Here is a 19921-nt window from a genome sequence, read left to right on the forward strand (position 1 = left end):
AAACAGAATATAAAAGAAAAATAAGTTGGGTTTAGGGAGCAAGAAAATAGTGGTAAATGAAAATCTAAGATAATAAGCCTGAACTCCAATTTCTACTAGCACAAAAAATAAGATAGAACTAAGAAGTTGTAGGGGAAAAAATGACTAGGAATTTAGAAAACATTTGAAAAAACAAGAATACATTGATGGTGGTGAACCATTGGATCCTTGTTTTCACATTTATAATTTCAAATAAGATAACAAGAAAAAATGGCGTTAACTATTAAATGAAGGGCATCAACGATGACATAGAAACTCAAGAAACAAGAAATAAATGTAAAATATGTTGGGCTTCATCTGGTAATGTATTTCAACTTCAAAGTTTTTCAAAACCAACTCATAATTTTACTTTGTGGAAACGTATAACATATTTCCTTAGCCCGGCGAATGCAACCCCTCCACACCTCAATAAAAACACATACTTCAGGTGAGACTCATTTTATGATTAATATCAACGCATCAATACTTACCAAAAATAAAGAAAATATAAATAAAAGAGCAACGAAGCAAGAAAAATCACCTCCTTATCTTGATTATCATCTGATATAAACTCAAAAGGAGAACTTTCAGCATCTTCATTAGTACAAGAATATTCAGACAAAGAAACTGAAGCTGGACTTGATTTTGAATGAACCTGATGGGTGTAACCCAAAGAATGAGATTACAAATTCCTCAAAACAAATAAACAAAAAAATAGATATGATGAAAACAATAATCAAAATACAAGACACGAGTGCAACCCAAAGAGGCATTTAAACTCTAAACACAAATGGAGCTTACATAACAAAATTTATAGCACTAAAATAGCATTTATCAAGTACTACATAACGAGGCATACCATAGTACCATGTGCCTGTGTTAAGATAAACAGGATATCACAGTCGATACGAGTAAAATTAAATGTGTATGCTGACAAAACATGGTGGGGTGGACTGGGGTGGGCGCTTGTTTCTGTCTACACAATCGATTATAAGAATTGCCATATATTTCCCTCGTACTGGAAATAATAGACTGATTTACACTAAAAAGAAACATATTATGTGCTTAATGAATTTAGTAAAAATTGTGGGGTAACTACTAGAACAAATTTCCTGCTTGACTTTAATGCCATAAAAAATTGAGCACTCTCAAATTTCAAAATTCTCATGCAGCATCACTGCATAAGCGGTTAAAACTCCAATCTTTATTTTTACTCTAGATGAGCTAGCTTCTCCAATAAAAACTGCTCCAGCGACAGACATTCTCCTTCATGACGCTGACAAATTAGCTCTAGCATGCATTATATTCATGTTTGCACAAAATCTCTATTAGACGTGCAATCCATCACATTTCACTCGTCCCTATCTTGTCCCTCAAATAGCCACACCATAGAACTCTCCCCAGAATAAGATCTACTAGTCATACTACTGTGTAAATGAGAGGATTTATGATTGACCTATGTGTGGGTCCCCGAAAGGATTTTGCACGAGGAGAACATGATGCAAAGGGCATGATCGTACTATCCCGTAGGACAAAACGGTCGTAGAGATGTATTTTATGTATTTTAGAGTTTCTTTTGATTGATTAAAGTCCTTAAGATAGTAAATTGAATAAAGAACTTTTTGTATTTTAGGTTGGTTAAATGGTTTTAGGAGCTTTATAGATTCAATTAAAAGTTGACATATTCGTTATATTTTATTAATCATATAAGTTTTAAGTTTGGCATACATTTCTTTTATATATATACATAAAGTTGATTATGATATAATTTATAAAATTTAATTTGTTGCTAATTTATTATCAGTTATTTAGGTTATGCGATTATTAACCTTGTTAAACCTAGGTCATGAGGTTTATTTCACCCTCCTTGGGGCTAACTTAATGGCCTTGTAGGCCCAGGTTACTAGATAACCACCTCGTTATTATTAAGTTTTATGTCTGTTGCTTAGTGATTTTTTTTAGTGTATGATTTTCATTACAGTTAGTTTATTACAAGTTTTAAAATTAATCATGAATTTATTAGATGTATTTTATCCATTGGTTTTACAACTTTTAAAAGTTCTTTAAATTGTAATTTTAGGAGCCAATGAACTTCAAATATGAGGTATTATATTAAGCTTAGATAAAAAAACTAAAGACACTCGTTATTGGGAAAAGGGAATCTACCTATTCATACTAAAGCTTAAATTTATTCCATTTTTATATATTTTCATTAACATGCTCATAAAAGACACATTTAGAGGCTAAAAATCATTAAGAAAAATTTTAGAGTTATTCAATATATCTTAAAATCCCAAAAAAATTGTTCTAATGGTGCCTACTTCGTGTGGGAAAAGCGATGCATATAGCACAAATATGTGGCTTACACTACAAGCCTAAAATGGCCCTAAGGCTCTATAGGTTTCTGTAGGTCAAAACTTCGTCAGTGCACTAACCTATAGCCAGCTAACTAAACATCTTAGCAAATATATTTGGGCGGGAAAGTAAAAGCAGTCAACAATGTGTGTGCTTATGTGTAACCGTTCGAAAATACAATGAGAAATCTCTACATGACTATCAAGGTATACATGACCATGGCGTGCCCATTTAAAAGCTCCCAAGCAGGCGACACACCGACAATTGCATATGCAAGACATCATACCTCACAAACAATAAAGCTAAGGAAAACATAGGGTTAGGGTAGAGGTTATTCAAAAAGTGTTGCAAGTAAATGACAAATCTAATTAACAGAAAAAAAAAAACTTAACATTTACATTTGTTAAACACATGCATATCATTGTTAAAATATAAAGGGTTTTCAAACATAGAGTGTAAGAAAAGCTATACATGAATCATATGAAAAGCTAACAATCTCAAACATAGAAATTTATTATTGTAGTATACATAAGAAGAGCATATATAAAGCATGCGAAAATCTACTAACATGTGTGGGCTCCGAAAATTTGGCCCTGGCCTCCGCCCGACTGTTTACTTTTTCTTTTAGGGGGAGTTTTAACGAACTAAGTTCCGGGGTAAATTTTGGAATGCAAATGAGTTTGTAGATAAAACACTACCCAGAGATTTTGCCCTCATTTTGCGAGGACTTTATGATCTGAGTTCTGGTTTCCTATAGGCGCAAGCCCCTATAGTTAATTACCCCTCCCGATAATGAGAGAGAACTTTCGATTAAGGCTAGTCATCAATTAGATACGTAAGAATACGTGTTATCTGGCATATGGTAGCATCATTGGGCATGGAAATTAGAAGTTTGAAAGGTTGGAAATTTAAAGGTTTTGGAAGATTTAATATTTAAAATAGAGATTTCACCACCTTGCACTTAAAGCTGATTGAGGAATGGATGATGGACCCGATCAAGATCCCATGGTTCTGTTGTCCCGGGCCATCGTGGTCCCTGGTCTACTTAGTCAGAGGAGATAGTCGACCCAACCTGACAGAAGGATCCTTGTCGGCAGTCATGAGTTGCTTCGTCCAAGGGAATCTTGTAGACCTGGGTTGAATATTTGTCTAAGGGGACAAATTTGAATCCACCGTTAGCTAACAGAGGGCTTTGTGCCCTATCAATCATGTCCTATTGATTTATATCTTAAGGATTTGATGCCACTAAAGAGCGTATTGGCTCTGGCCATAATCGGTATTTCGTGGTGCCATTTGACGGCAAAATCACTCGGTTCAGAGAACCCCGGGTCATAACCGTTTATCATGCGGTGCCATTTGGCGGCAAAACCGCCGGTTAGAGCACACGTACCACGTCCTTACTAGCAGGAGATTGTTTGAGAATGGATCCTAATGATATTTTCGACTAGGCATTAGCTCTATGTGAGCTGAAGTAAATTTCAATTTGTCCACCTCGGTAAACTGTTGTGTAGGGTGGATGGATTTTTCTTCAAGTGCTTTATGGTTGGATTTCAGTTTTAAATATTTGGAATTTGCATGATCTTTGGGATTTTGGATTTTTGGGCATTTGAACATTTGGGGGGCATTGGAAAATATTTGTGACTCCCTCCGATTGAGATAAACATTCAACGCGGTCATCATCGGGGTGTTTGTAGTCATTTGAAAATATTTATGCTTTAAACCTTATCAACTCTGTCGGGTTGTCGATAGAGGATCGGGTTTCATAGGCTTCATATCTTTGTTTGTGAATTTTCTTTGTTAAAGGCCTAATATGAACGAGTAAAATAAATATTCCGGTCAACTTCGTGACCGCATATTTATCCGATGGTTCGAAACCTGTCTACTCCTATTTAACTGCTTAGGAGGACCAGGTTTCATAGGCTTTATGCCTTTATTAATGAATTCTCTTGATTATAGGCCTTGAAGGCCAAATATGAATGTATTAAAACAAATATGCCGATCCCCATAACCGTATATTTGTTTGATAGTTCGAACCCTATCGACTCCTATTGATCCACATAAAAGGATCATGTTCGAACTTAAATTCACTTATTGACCCGCGCAGCATCCCTAAACGTCATGTGTATACCAATAACACGCTCGTCGGGGCCCACGCGGGTTTTGTGAATGCATTTACCCCATGTATACCTATGTGTATATAAACTACGATGCATGTACAGGGGTACTTTGAAATATTTATAAATGCCTTCTATCCGCTAATACAAGTGTTGTGGATCCAATGGCGTGGTATAGCAGCTTCTGAATAAAGGTTTTCGTTGCTTTGTACAGATAGACTGTCGTGCACCACTTGTTGCTTTATGCAGGCAAAATTTTAGTGCACTAACGAATTTGACAAGCTTCACACTTAGCTACATATTTTGCAATGTCTTTCTTCATACCGGGCCACCAGAATATTAATTTCAAGTCTTTATACATCATGGTATTGCCTGGATGAATTGTATAACCAAAATGATGGGCTTCTTTTAAAACTTCCTTTCTTAAATCCATATCGTTCGGTATCCACAACTGGAATTTGTGCTTAATGATTCCCTCAAGATCAACATCAAGATTGGGTCTTTTCCCTTAAGCTCTGATGCCAATTTCTGTCACATCCCAATTTGGCCTACCCCCTAACGGTCAATCTGAAGTATAACAGAGAAGGAAAATCTAAACCGGTTCCTTCATACTAACACCCATTTTGAGCCACCACTTTCAGAATGGAGTGAGTAAAAGAAATCTATTTAGACTCTCCTAACTTGCCAACCTATCTAATTCCATAATTAATAATGGAAAACATATAATGTCCCTTAATGAACATCAAATATAATTGAAGTAAATACGAGCTCTATTAAAACTTTTAAAATTCATTCACATACCCAAAAGTCTATACATCTAGCTTCATATCTCGTTTTAGATCTCTTTGCACACCCAAAATGTATTTACACCAAAAGAATAGTCACCACTTTTTATTGTCCCAAGGGCTCCTTCCCCTTTCCTGCAGTACAACCACTGCTAATAAGCTAGGCCCAATGAAATACACAAACAATTTATAAGAAATAATAATAAACAAATAAGAAATGCTTAATAATGCTAACATAGTTAAAACGCATATTGAAAGGTCATATTGAGCCTAAAAGTACTTAGCTTAGTGTTGACCTGTTGTATCAAAAAAAAAATCAAAATCAAATCTTACCTGCTCTGCCCCCGCACATCGCACGACTTCCTCCCACGTCGCTGGAACATCGACGTCACCTCACGCATGACCTTGCATGATCCTCGCATCGTTAAAATGAGCATGAAGGCTCTCATTCGCGGCGGCTCTCCGCTCTCTCTATTCCTCTCTTGCTCCGGCTCTCACCTCTCCTCCGACTCTTCCCTGCTGTTCGGCTACGCTCGACGATTCCCCCTTCCAGTCGATCGGGAGTTACAACATTTCGGTCGGAAGCAGCGGACGGAAACTCTCTTGCTGTGGAAGAAACTTTCCCCCTTGCGTACGCTTCTTCAGCTCTTCGTGGTTGTTCGGCTTGGTCCCGTCTCCGACGCCCCCCTTCCAGTCGGGTCAGAAGCTATGACATTTAAATCGGACGGAACAAGGGGAGCTCGCTGTGTCGCCGTTCGACTTCGCTCGCTCTTCCGACGTTCCCTTCCTATGGATCAAAAGTTACTGCATTTTGATCGGAAGCAGACACAGGAGCTCGCTGGCCGTGTAATCCCCTCTCTATGCCGCACTCCTCTTCGGCCAAATCCTGTTCCCAATCAGCCCTTTGGCTATTTTTCTTTTTATTGTTTCTTTTATTATTATTATTATTACTAATTAGTTTTTATTATAAACTGAGAATAATTAATTAAACTTAGTTATAGTTAATTACACTAATTATAATTAATATTTGATTAATCAAGTTTAATCAATATTAATTATAATTGTTAATTAATTAACTGTATATTAATTTTAATTAATCAAATTTAATTATAATTAATATTTTTTAATTATAATTAATTATTATTAATGATAATCTAATCATAATTAATTTATTTTAATTAAGATTAATTATATTTAGTTATAATTAATAATTGACTAAATATATATTAATTATAATTAACTCTAATTAATTATTAATAATAATAAATAATAACAAAATAATAATAAAAGAAAATCTATCACTCTTTTACCTGGACATGCGCGTCGAGCCAGCAAACCACCTATGCACGCCTTTATTGAGCGTGGTAGGAGAAAACCCGGTGCGACACCTACGACGAGGTAAGCGAGCAACCCATCGCCCTCCTGCCTCGACATGCATGTCAGACCAGCAGATCACCTATGCATGCCTTTATTGAGCGTGGTAGGAGGGAACCTGGTGCGACACCTACAACGAGATAAGCGAGCGATCCCTCGGCCTCCAAAATCCTGTCCTCAATGTGTGCAACGAGCCGGCCAACCACTTATGCACGCCTTTATTGAGCGTGGTAGGAGGGACTCTGGTGCGATGCACACGACGAAGCCAAGTAAGCCTGGTACATGCTTTTATTAGCGTGGCCGAGACAACTCTTAAGTACCCATACGCGGCTCTGTTCCTGCGGGGAAACAACTGCTCTTTTCTTGCAATAGGTACCGAAGACCCCTGCATGCTTTTATTGCGCGTGGTGGGGACAAAGAATTTACACGACCGCGGTGTCCTCGAAAGAGGGCACCTACCATGCACGCCTTTATTGCGCGTGGTGGGAAAGGCCCAGTTTTCCGTAATTTTCCCCTAAACGGGGGAGACGCCGGGAGGCTGCCAAAATTTCGGGTGAAATATTACTACACTCTGACCTGTTTTGAACTAAAAAAGAATAAGAGCATTGACTCAAATGAGAAAGAGCAGTGGACTTGTGGACCTAAACCTGAACAAAATATAAATGATTTCTAAAGTTCAAACCCAAATAAAATAAAATCAAATTGGAACCAAAATACAAATCAATTTGAATATTCAGTTGAACTTACAAGGACTTCAGAAGACTCTAAACAAGCATTTGAACATGTACTTTGAACTCGAACCGGATTGAATATAAGGGACCTGTGAACTTGTGCACCTAACTCGGACTCGAGTGAATTCAAACTTGAACTCAATTTGAAAATGAGATGAATTAAATAAGACCATGTGAACTTGTACTCTGGACTTGAACATTAATGGCTTGAACAATTTGAACTCAAGCGAGTACTTGAGTTAGACAACGAGAGAACTCAAACTACAAGAACATTTGTATGGCCAATAGTGACTCAATGTCGGATGAAATACATTGATCCTTATAAACAATTGTGGCTAAAGTGCGATGAATACAAACACATGCGAGCTCTTGTAGGAAAGATATTGCAATATCCTCATAACCAACATCAAGATATAAGCAAGTACACTACAAGACCTCAATGCATACAAACAAAGAATATATTGGACTCTTACAACAGTCTACGAGATCAGGTGCATCATACCTGCAAGATCAACGAATGGTTCCAAAATGCATGAGTGTTCCCTACACGCATTGTTAAAACCTCCAGCGCTAACAACATTGCCTGTAGATTGAGATGGCAATATTGTTAATTGACATTAGAAGATTCATCCTTGCAAGCAAGTACATCAAAACCACCTGAGATTGGTGAAAGGTGGATATGATGTAGTAATAATGGGTCTTCTACGAACACTTTCAAGAGGTCGTAGTGGATACAAAGAGTCCCTGCAAATGAATACAAGCCGCTTATGGATAACAACAGTGAGTGTATCGTAAGTACAACGGACCATTGTGGACACAAGTACAGATGTCAGCCATAATAACGGTGATTGAGATGCTGCAAATTATGTCAGGTATGAAGGCAACTCGATGTACGAAAAAGGACACCCCCTGGCAGGACGGAAGGGATGCTTGAACAAATTAGAACTAAACTTCATGGTATTCTAGTTTCTTCTTGGTTCTAACCTTAGGAAGGAAACGACTCTGGTATCCACAAACACTAGAAGTAACAAGTATACCACACAAAGAGCTTGAAAGAGTCCATTTATAAGCTATGGTTACAAACTTCAAAAAGAATTCCCCGGCGAATGAGAAAGAGGGAGTCAACATCAAGACCATACAACCACCAGACCTGCAACACTCGTACTAGCGGACAGAAGGCGTGTATAAGCTCTTAAATGAAATGTTGTGTGTATTCAAATGATAGCTACATGCATGACTAAAATCTTTCGAATACCTCTGCACGTGCACCTTAGTTTGTATACACATAGGTACAAAAGGGGTACGTCCAATCAATGAAATTTTTTGACCTGCATGGGCACCGGTGAGTGTGTTATTGGTACACACGTGACGCCACCGCATCTGCAACACTTACACAAGCAGACAGAAGGCGTTTATAATCTACAATGCACTGCCACCGGATTCACAACACTCGTACTAGCGGGTAGAAGGCGTGTATAAACTCTCAAATGAAATGTTGTGTATTCAAAGGACAATTACTTGCACAACTATAACTATTTCAAAATACTCCTATATGTGCACTATAGTTTGTATAAACATATGTACACTAAAAAGGGGGTATGCAATCAAGAACCACATGGGCCCTGACGAGCGTGTTATTGGTATACATGTGACGTCTAGGGATGCTACTTGGGTCAAACAAATTGAAACCCGATTCTCCTTAGTTGGTAAAAAGGAGTCGACATTGTTTAATTATAAAATGCCCTAAATACCCGCATGGGCCCCGGCGAGCGTGTTATTGATACACACGTGATGTCTAGGGATGCTGTGCAGGTTAATAAGTGACTTCAAGTTCGAACCCAATCCTCCTAAACAGGTAAATAGGAGTCGACAGTGTTTCAAATCATCAAACAAATGCACGGTTGTGGCGACCAGTGTATTTGTTTTAATTCATTCATATTAGGCCGTCAAGACCTATAATCAAGAGAATTCATTCATATTAGTTGCCCTTTAGCTCATTCATTAGTTTATGAATATTTACCCTGATGTAAGACGTACATGCAGGGATGATTAACTTAGGGAGTTTGCACGCTTAAATTTTAGAGCACAATAATTATAAGCTTTCTCTTGAGGATAAACGACAAAATAAAATGATAAGGGGATAAAATAAGCTTAGGCTAAATCACATGCGTGGGAGTTAAGATTGTAAACTAGTCAATTACCATGGCGTTTTGCAAACATGATTGGTTCCAACAAAAATCCCTTTCTTAACAACTGTTGACCTTCGTATAATATCCAAAGGAAACAAAAACGAAATCATACATCTGCCCTGTTGAATCCCGGATATCCCGCAAACCTCGGACTCGACGAATCCAGAAATCACGCTGCAAACGGCGCCGCCAGTCGATTCTCCGCGATTCCAGCGACTTGCCTCGATCGAGGGCCCAAACGCGTCGTTAAATACCGCACCAAACGAAGCTCTTCTCCCGTGCTAAAGCTCTTTGCCGAAGCCTCTCATCCCGCGACCTCCTTCCTCTCCCACTGCCGATCTCAAGCCAGCGCCTGGATCCCGACTCTGCTTCCCGACCTCCCTCCTTCCTGCGACTGAATCCCCCACCGGATCTAAACCAGGAAGCCGGCCCCCTTGCTGCTTCCGACCCAGAGAGAGAGAGAGAGAGAGAGAGAGAGAAAGAGAGAGAGGGAGAGGGAAACACTTTACCTGAGCCGAACTCCACTGCCGACGCCCCATCCCGCCGCCTCTGCTCTCTCCCGATCTCTAAGTCACCGAACTCCTCAAGCCCACACGACTGCTTCCCACCTACAGCCCTAACCGAGCCTCCATTGCTCTAACCCGACGCATATAAGGCCCATTTAAGTTGAGCCGAGCTCTCTAACCCGAGCCCTTTCCACTCAAGCCTGGGTAGCCATTCTTTCTCTCTAGACTAATTAACTATAACTAATTAATATTAGTTATATTTAATTACTCATTAATTAAAGTTAATTAGTATTAGTTATAATTACTCGCAGTTAATTATAATTAATATTAGTTATGATTTGTTATGTTTAAGATAATTAATTATAGCTAATTATAATTAGTTGTTATTTAATCATAATTAATTAGAATTAGTTATGGGTATTTATAATTAATTCTAAATAATTATATGCAATTTTTTTTTTATTATTGATTATAATATACTATAGTTAATTACAGTTAATAATTATTAACTATAATTAATTTTAGTTGATTATAATTGATTGCACCTCGATCCTCGTGCCAACACCGCGCCGACGGCCGCCAAGGTATAACTTCTAAACCCTAAAACTCCGAGAACCCGTTTCAACATCCTTCTGATTGACGACTAGCCTTAATCGAAAGTTCTCTCTCGTGATCGGGAGAGGTAATTAACTATAGGGGCTTGCGCCTATAGGAAACCAGAACTCAGATCATAAAGTCCTCACAAAATGAGGGCGAAATCTCTGGGTAGTGTCTTATCTACAAACCCATCTGCCTTCCAAAATTTACCCCGGAACTAGTTCGTTAAAACTCCCTCGCTGAATAAGAAAAGCGAGTGGAGGCCGAGGCCGAATTTTTGGAGCCCACAACAACAAGACTAGTCACTATGTTAGAGTTTGCTTCAATCAACTCTTTATTCTAAGGCTTTAGCGGAGAGTAATTAACAAGCTTCTTATGAATCGATCAAGCCACATAGTAGGATAACTAGGAAGATAAGAGATTAGGGAAAGAATTCACCATTATCAGAACTTAGGCGGTAGTCGAAAACTTCAAATCAGCACCCTCCTTAGTCTTCGATGTTAGGACAGCAATCTGGCCTTCTTGTGATAGCAATTCTGTGTGGTAGAAGGGCAGAGTTCTCCGGAAAAGAGGCTCCAAACTTCTGGACAGCAACTAGAAAGGTGTAAACAGCAGCACGTGAAGTTTTGGACAGCAGTTTGGCACTTGAGAGGTGCCAGATAGCAGCCCGAACAACATTCAGAAGACTCCACCAGCAGCTTACTCAATTGGAGGGGTCGGGGACAGCAAAATAAGCCTCTCGGGAATGCTAGACAGCAAGGGAAACCTGCTATAGTTCTTGGACAGCAGCAGATAAATTGGGATAGCAATTAGTAGTTCATGAGAGGAGGAAAACTGAGAGGGGAGGGGCTTGGAGGTGGCTGCTAGGGTTGAGGGGATTAAGGGATTGATTAGGGAGTTGTAATTGAAGGCAATTAATGGGTGTTAATTAATGTTGGGAGAGAGGGAGGGGACGGCTTAAGAAGGGAGTTGGATTTGAATTTGAATTCAAATTCAAATGAGGCTTGAATCTTAATTGGGCATTAAATGGGGGAACCCATTGATGGGCCGGCGGCATGCTTAGGGGAGGAGGGAGAGGGGGAGAGCAATTAATGCCTCTTAATGCATTAAACCCATTTATGCACTGGAATAAGAAATCCAATTTAATTAAATATTAAATTAGATTTGGTTTGAAAACTTTCCTAATTTGGTTTGGCTAATTTAGGAAAGGATTTGAAATTCAAATTTGAATTTCAAATGGAATGATGGCTCTCCAAAATCATGTAAGCTAAATTAGGTAGGTTTTAATGGTGATTAAACTACCATTAAGTGGTGAAAAGAAGGGGGCCGGCGGTGGATTTGGTGGTGGGATTTGGCCGGCGGGTGGTGGGATGTGGAGATGGGCCAAGCTGTTTGGAGGTGGAGTTAGGGTCGGGTTGGAGGAGATGGGCTATGATGGTGGTTCGGCTTGGGGTGGTGGAGCTAGGGGAGGACTTGGGTTAGGGAAAAGTTACCAAGAACGACTTTGTGGGGAATGAGGCTGGCGGATGGGGTGGGAAGTTTGGGGAGGGAATTCGATGCAAGACAAAATAAAAGAAAAGAAAAATAAGAGAACCGCGAACCTTGGAATCCACCAAGATTGACGGGTATTGCAAATCACCCTCCTCGGGTCTCTCCTTCCATGAACTCACTAAGAGATCAATCTCCTCTCTTGAACTCACTAAGAGATCAGACAAGTAGAAAATTTTTTCATTAACAATTCATCATCCTTACATAAGGAGGGGGGGGAGGCTTTAAATAGTGTCAATGTAGAATGTTTTTTATTCCTTCTTCTTCTTTGTTAGACTTTTAAATTGTAGGTTCATCTGTCATGTTTGTAGATCATGCTTCACACTATGATTGTACTATCTTAGGATCCAATAAAATATGCTGATTTCCAACGCTAACGCCTCAATTGGGGTGAGGAACACACCACAAGGCATGTCTCGACACAATTTTTACACAATTTTGAAGAGGCTTAAAAATAAAAAAACTAGTGTTCTAGTAATTTTAAAAGTTAAATTTATAAACTTTTTATATATAATTAAACATATTTATCATACATAAATTAAACCAAACTTGAGAAGGGTAGCACAAACTTAACTTCCAACCATACAACATAAAACCTTTACGCCACTACCAAATCCTGTTATATCTCCATTGCAGCTTCTTCTCCACCGCTTCTCCTTCAACTCCTCTCCTCTAATTGTTAGAAACTAAATTCCTTTTTTTTAATGTGCGGGAAAAAAAAGCAATTAAATGTAATGATGATTTTAACGAAGATCCTCTAAGTGATGAGAGTGGGAGAATTTAAAATTCATAAATTATGACATTAGACTACTTATGTTGAACTGGAAGACAGGAACTATTTATTTAGCATCAATTGTAGCATTGTATGACTTTTAAAGGCCAATTTATTTTTTTTATGATCATACTTCAATATCTTATTTTGTGTTAGTATGTTACTTATTATGTCATTTTTCAGTAATTTAATTGTTTAATTCTTAGTCTTACGACATAAAACAATCACCATATGGAAAGAAAATGTCTCAATACCTGATTACACAATTTTAAACTTTGACGACAAGTATAGTTGGGGTACCTATGTTCACCGATGGCCACCGATGGCTCCGAGTTCTACTATTCTTCAAGTTGTGTCTATCTTCTTGTCATTAACATAAATCCACACACACAACTTCCAAGATGTTGGATCCGAATTTATCCATAGAATACACCTAACTTTACTTGTAAACAATCTTCTATGTAAGAATTGAAGAACTGAGAGAGGTTCAAGTGAGTAAAAAGAGCAAGCCAAAATAATAGAAAATGTTCAAAACATCCGAAATGCGCCTCTTCACCCTTTATTTTTAGAGCTTAGAGGGCTACATGGAAGACTACACAGAAAAGTAAATAGTAAAATATTCAATATGACTCATTATAGACTATATATCGAACATGTGGCTTAACTGGAAAACATCCAATTCTCTACCTCTGATATGACCCTCTTTTCTAGGGTGAGTGCCTAGAGCGAGTCATCACGAGCGAGTGAATTAGGAGAGTCCTCGAGATAGCATGCATAATGATTCTATGTAGGCAAGTCCCTTCGTGTGCAGTGGCAAGTCCGTAGAGTTAGTGTATGAACCTCCAAGCACAAGAAGCAGGTTTCTTTAATTGATAATGATAGAAAACCGAGGATTGACCAAGTTTGGTGGGTAGTAATCATGGACCCCTGAGATGTACACTTCTTGTAACTGGATCCAAGGATGTCAGTGGTATCTTGGTGACTTGGATGACATTGACTGACCATGAAAGAGATCAATTTCTGCCAAGATAAGCAATTCCCAATAGCTTAGATGAATCTGTATGAGTTCTCCGGTGCGCATGCCAAGAATGACTAGATTCAATTAGCTAGGATGAGTCACGTTCCCTACTAATAAGTGCCTTTGGTGGACGATGTGACTGCTCTAGTCAAGTTCTTTAGCTAGAACCAACTAGGCACTTGTGGAATGCCTACATCGACATCTCAAGAATACAGGGAAAACATAGGGTCTTATCTCTAGGATTTCTCAAACTTTGGATTATTGATTTTGTCTGTAATATTAATTGTAAATTTGAGGACTTCCTACAATTTTCAAGGTTACATTAGCAACTTCAAAATTATGGGTTTATAAATATTATCTATATTCTATTTCTAATTATATTTTAAGGCAAACTAAAACATAGAGCCATGTAAAGTTGGGACAATCTAAGAGATAGAACCAGCCATGAGTCTCTTCTTTGGATATCTTGAGATAAAGGGGTGAAATGGAGTTGGCAAAAAGTGATTTGGCTACAGGAGGGGTTCACAAGGCATCGATGTTCCTACCAACAGCTAGGTCGATGGGTAGTTGATCACATGAAATCAGGGATAGTTCCTCCCGTCCTATCCATCCTAGTCTCCATCTACCTAAATCTTCTTCCTTGCCTTCACCTCTAAGTGGGCCAGATAGGATCCATGGCTAGATAAAACTCAGCAGAGATCACTGAGATATTTTTTCCTTTCCTCTCCCTCTTCTATTATTCAAAATGGGACAAGTTTTTACCAACATTTATGTTCATATTTCTCAATAAATCATGTATATATCACTTAAATAAACCCACCTTATTATAATGTGATTAGTTTATCAACCTCAACTTTGTGATTCAGTTGAATTCATATAATTTCCCATTTTAAGGAACTCAGTAGTATTGTCATTTAACAATTAAATTATACTAACCAACGAATTGTGTTCAACATGTGTATTATTGTATTACAAAGATCATCTCAAAACTGTTAATAGAAAAATAGTAACATGAAGGATAGACAAATGATCAAAGGTAGACCCGAATACAACTGATGTGGTAGAAGAATTAATTAATCCATTGCCAATTTCTTCATGGGACATTAATAATGAACCCCAAAGTTCTGATTTATTCCCTCTTCCACTTTGAATTATTTGAATTTACTTTTGGAATTGCTTTATTTTCCCTTGAATTCAATCAACAATTGAAATAGGTTTTAAGATCCTTGGGAAAGAAATCCCAACATTTGCTTTTAAGTAGGAAGAACAAAGAGTAAGCATATGATTTAAACCAAAGAGAGAGAAATCATATGTTTAAATCATATGCCAAAGGACGAGAATTCAACATCCCTGGGAAAACGGGAGGAGAGAGAGGAAAGAAGAAAGGAAAAAAGAAAAAAGGATATGGAATCGGATTAGCAATTCTGTAATATGATTATTTAATCGCAAGCAATAACAAAATTATTTGTAGAAATTAGGTTACATTTAAATTGAAGTAATTTAAATTCAATTCTAAATAAGTCCTAAAAATTCTATCTAATTTAAAACAAAATTAATCCAAACAACTATATGCATTCAAATTTAAATAAAATTATATACATGATACAAATAAAAATGATGATCCATATCACGTGTAGCATCAACTATCTGTTAAGCCTGTTCAGATTTACAAAAGGCAGACAGATGGGGTCCGCCTCCTTTAATGCTGCCGCCCATTTGGAGCAAAGGGGAGAAGGGGTTTTGGGAAGCTAGTTTGAGAGGGAAAATTTGAATGTGAGATGTTTGAAATTAGGAAATGAATTGTATTAGTAAGGGGGCTGGTTGGAGGGAGTTTTCTCATGCTTGAATATTTGTGTTCTCTTGAGTTCTTGAGTGTTTGGGCTCTATATTGCTTTTCTAGAGATTTGAGAGAGAACGATCCTCCTCTCGAATTGAGAATCACTTGTATCTTGCCTTGTCTTTGTTTGGCTTGATTTTCTCATTGCAATCCATCGTTTGGGGGCTGTTTTTCCGCTCAGATTTTGCATTATTATCGCTGTTTTCAACAATTAGTGATATGTTTGCTCGCGAACTCAAGTATTTCCCTTGGGGATTCTTGCGAACTCAAGTATTTCCTATCAAATTGGTATCATAGCATCATCTTGGGACCATCGGCGGCCGAATTTTTGAAATCTTTGCGGGTCTTTTTTGCATCTGGTAGAAGATCTCTTAAGATCCTTAAGAAGAAAGATGCCCAGAAAGAAGGTCGAAGTGTTGGAAGGCGAAATTGGGCAATTAAAATCGGATTTAGAGGGAAAATTCTTTGATTTTCAAAAGAAAATCTCCTCCAATAATGAAAGGTTGGAAGGGAAGTTTACTCTGATGGAAGAGATGTTAAAGAAACTATTAGAGGTGAAAACCAATCCGACGACATCGGAAGCAAGGGAGACCACCGGCGGCCATGGTATAGGAGGGAATCCAAACCCAATTAGGGGGAGGAAAAATATGGAAGTGGAGATCCTAGAGGGGGAGGACGACATGCCACCTCTAGAACCACTTTCTAGAGAGGAGATGGCATGGGTTACGAAAAGAGGGGTGATCATATTGTGGGAAGAAGGGGGTATTTCCACCACCAAGGTGCTTATCTTGAAAGAAGGAGAGGGGAAGTTGACGAGGACATGGTTATGATCGCCGGAGGTTAGATTGTGATAGCTGGGGAGCACCTCTCGTTCGTGGCATGAGAGGATGTGGAGGATCCAGGGCCGATTGGGGTGACTCGAAGGTTAGAAAGCTGAAGATGCCCATCTTCGAGGGCGAGGATGGACATGGTTGGAATTGCAAGGTGGAACGGTACTTTTCCGTCAATAGGCTGATCGAGGAAGAGAAGCTGACAACGACAGGACTATGCTTAGAGGGAAAGGCACTGGCTTGGTACTAATGGCGGGACATGAGGCAACCCATCAAGAGCTGGAGAGAGTTCAAGGCATGCTTACTAGAACGTTTCCGAACCAGAAGGGGAGGGGACTTCTATGAGCAATTCTTTACCATGACGCAGGAAGGGACAGTAGCAGAGTATCGTGATTGGTTTGAGTACCTAGCTAACCGACTAGACCGTCTACCTGAGACTGTGCTTGAGGGGAATTTCATGAAATGGCTCAAACCGGAGCTCAGAGCAGCCGTTAGAGTGATGCGACCACGTGACTTGGGGGAGGGCATGGAGTTGGCACAACTGGTTGAGGATCAGAAGCATCTGGAGAGGAGGGCTTGTGGCAATAGTTCCGGGGGATCCTTCAGGATGACTACTACTTTTCTAGCTCCCAAAGGAGCTGCACCGGGAGGATCATTGGAAGTACCGAGCAACGTTTAAAATTGCGCAATAAAAGGCGAGCCTCAGCGCATTTTCGACCAATTAAGCCTCAAAGCCTACGCAATAAGTTTAGTTTATGAGGCTTACGCCTCAAGTTTACTAAGGCGCGCCTCGCCTCATATATTTAAGGCGTCGCCTTTTTAAAATTTAACCTAATTTATTTTTTTTTCAGTTCGGACCCCCAGTTGCCGACGTGGCGCGCCTAGTGAAATGTCGACGTGGCATCAACATTTAAACCCTTGTAAAGGTCGAATGGCGGAGTCGACGTTTCGATTTTCAAGTTACAGTAAACTTTCAAACTTTCAAGCATTCACCCGGAGGAATTTCAAGCATTCTTCACTCAGTTTCTTCTAAGATGGCGTCACCCCCAAAGAAAAAGGTAACTTAATGCTATGTTTTCTGTTTCGTATTGCGTATTTTGTGGTTATGCTATGCGTTCGCGTTGAAGGGTCTGAAGATCTTCCGATTTTATGCTTATTCTATGCGTATGCATGGCTTCTCGAAACTTTTTAAATGTTTGATACTGTGATGCCATCGTGTTTTCTCTGTATTCAGGTTTATATGATAAATTTATGTTGAGATTTGAAACATAAAACCTAACCAAATTTTAACCATCGAGTAAATATGCGTAGTCTGTGCGTACTCAATGCGTCTTTTGTGCGTACACAATGCGTACACGTTGCTTACTTAGTGCTTACACTATGCGTACTTTATGCGTGCGTATAATTTGCTGTATGTTTCCTGCAATGTGCGTGTGATGTGCGTAATATATGCGTATGTTATGCGTACACTGTGCGTGACCGTTGCTTATATTATGCGTATGTTGTGCTTGTTTTGTGCGTATCTCATTTACTTATTTTTAATCTATCATTTTTTACAATTTTCAGATATATGTTCGTCCAATTACCTATAGATGCTATGTTTCTTCGTTTCGAACAATCTGTGATAACTTTGCTCGGCAAATTACTCCTGAACTCAAGGACACATTGAAACATTTAAAGATGATACAGTTTTTGGAATTTCCTGGGTTTGAGCAAAATGTCCCTCTTATTTATGAGCTGATCTCAAGGTGGGACATTTCAAAACAATGCTTTGTTATAAAAGGTCAACCCATTCCTTTCACTGCTGATGAAGTGGCCCTTCTCACTGGTCTGCCAAATAAAGGAGAAGAAATATCCTGGCATTCCTTAGCACATACTTCAGTTACATCAAAGGAAATAAGGGATGACATGATGGAGTTGAACAAGCAAACCCCCCCGGAGACTATGTTAAGAACGTTTATCATGTATTTATTTTCAAATTTACTTTTTCAACTTAACAACTTCAAAACCCCTCGGTTGATCCAAAGAATAGCAAATAGTCCAGATGTTTTTTTGTCAATAAACTGGGCTAGTTCAATTAGGGAGTTTTTAGTTGGAGAGTTTAATAAGGCAGCCTCCAAGATTTCAAATAAGAAGCCAGCAGGTTACATCAACGGTTTTGTACCTCTGCTAATTGTGAGTGCTAAGTGCTAACTGCTAAATTCATTCAAAATTTTATTGGCTCAATGTGAGTGCTAAAATTTTCTTTCATCTTATGCAGATTTGGTTCCTGGAGCATACTACTATTCATGCTCCTATGCATTCTGACAAAAGGCCCCGTTTTCTTCGATGGGCTGATGATATTGTATATACTACAGAGGTGATCACTAACTTATTTGCTAATATAAGGAAAAGTCAGATTTGTAATGTCCTACAGGCAGTAAACCAGGAAGAAATGGATATGGTTAATGTGGATAAATATCCACCAGACTGCCCTACATCCCCTGATTCCCCTCATGACATATCCACCCATCAAAATAATCCCCCCCAATCTCCCCATCATACCCCACCTCCTCAGCAAGACCCCCACCAATCTCCTCAGCAACCACATTTAAGTTTTTCTGCTGAAGCACTTCAGTCTATACAAGAAACAATCATGAAATCCTGCCAAGAAACATGCACAAAACTTTTTCGAGAATTTGAAGACAGGCTGAGCACAAAGTTTGAAGATCTTACTGAGAGAGTTGGAGTTATTGAGGTCAAGCTCAATAATTACATTGATCAGAGCAAAGTAGTTCCTCAGAAAAGATCTATTAGCTACTCTTCATCTTCCAATAAGAGACAGAGATCAGATATCCAACCCCACAGCCCCAATGAACCAAATGAGCCAATCCCACCAAAAGATCCAATCCCAACAAATGAGCCAGTCCCAGCAGAAATGCAACTTGTTCCATATACAAAACCAAATGAACCAATACCAGTAGATAACATTCAAATAAAAACTGTAACTTATGTTCATGCAACTGAAATAGAAAATTACAGAGGACTTATGTGTTTGACTTCTGAGAAGAGAAATTTTGTGTTAGAATGTTTGAAAAAGTACTCTAAAAGGTAAAAAATTGCAACTTTATTTATGTTTGAAGATCTATATGCGTATGATATGCGTGTTGTATGCGTATGATATGCGTGGGTTATGCTTATTATATGCGTGTGGTATGCGTATGATATGCGTGTGTTATGCTTAATTTATGCGTATGGTATGCGTATG

At 38.7% G+C, this 19921-nt stretch overlaps 1 protein-coding gene across 3 annotated transcripts in view; it reads right to left on the bottom strand.

The window, feature by feature from the left end:
• LOC110105245 (probable inactive DNA (cytosine-5)-methyltransferase DRM3) overlaps positions 1-19921 on the bottom strand; it is a 49467-nt gene that overhangs the window by 469 nt on the left and 29077 nt on the right. For all 3 annotated transcript variants that reach the window (XM_020834648.2, XM_020834647.2, XM_020834649.2), the window contains one exon: positions 560-673. In XM_020834648.2, coding sequence (XP_020690307.1) covers positions 560-673 — 114 coding nt within the window. The remainder of the gene's footprint in view (positions 1-559; positions 674-19921) is intronic.

This window comes from Dendrobium catenatum, unplaced genomic scaffold (genome assembly GCF_001605985.2).
Source record: "Dendrobium catenatum unplaced genomic scaffold, ASM160598v2 fragScaff_scaffold_414, whole genome shotgun sequence".
Lineage (NCBI taxonomy): Eukaryota > Viridiplantae > Streptophyta > Magnoliopsida > Asparagales > Orchidaceae > Dendrobium > Dendrobium catenatum.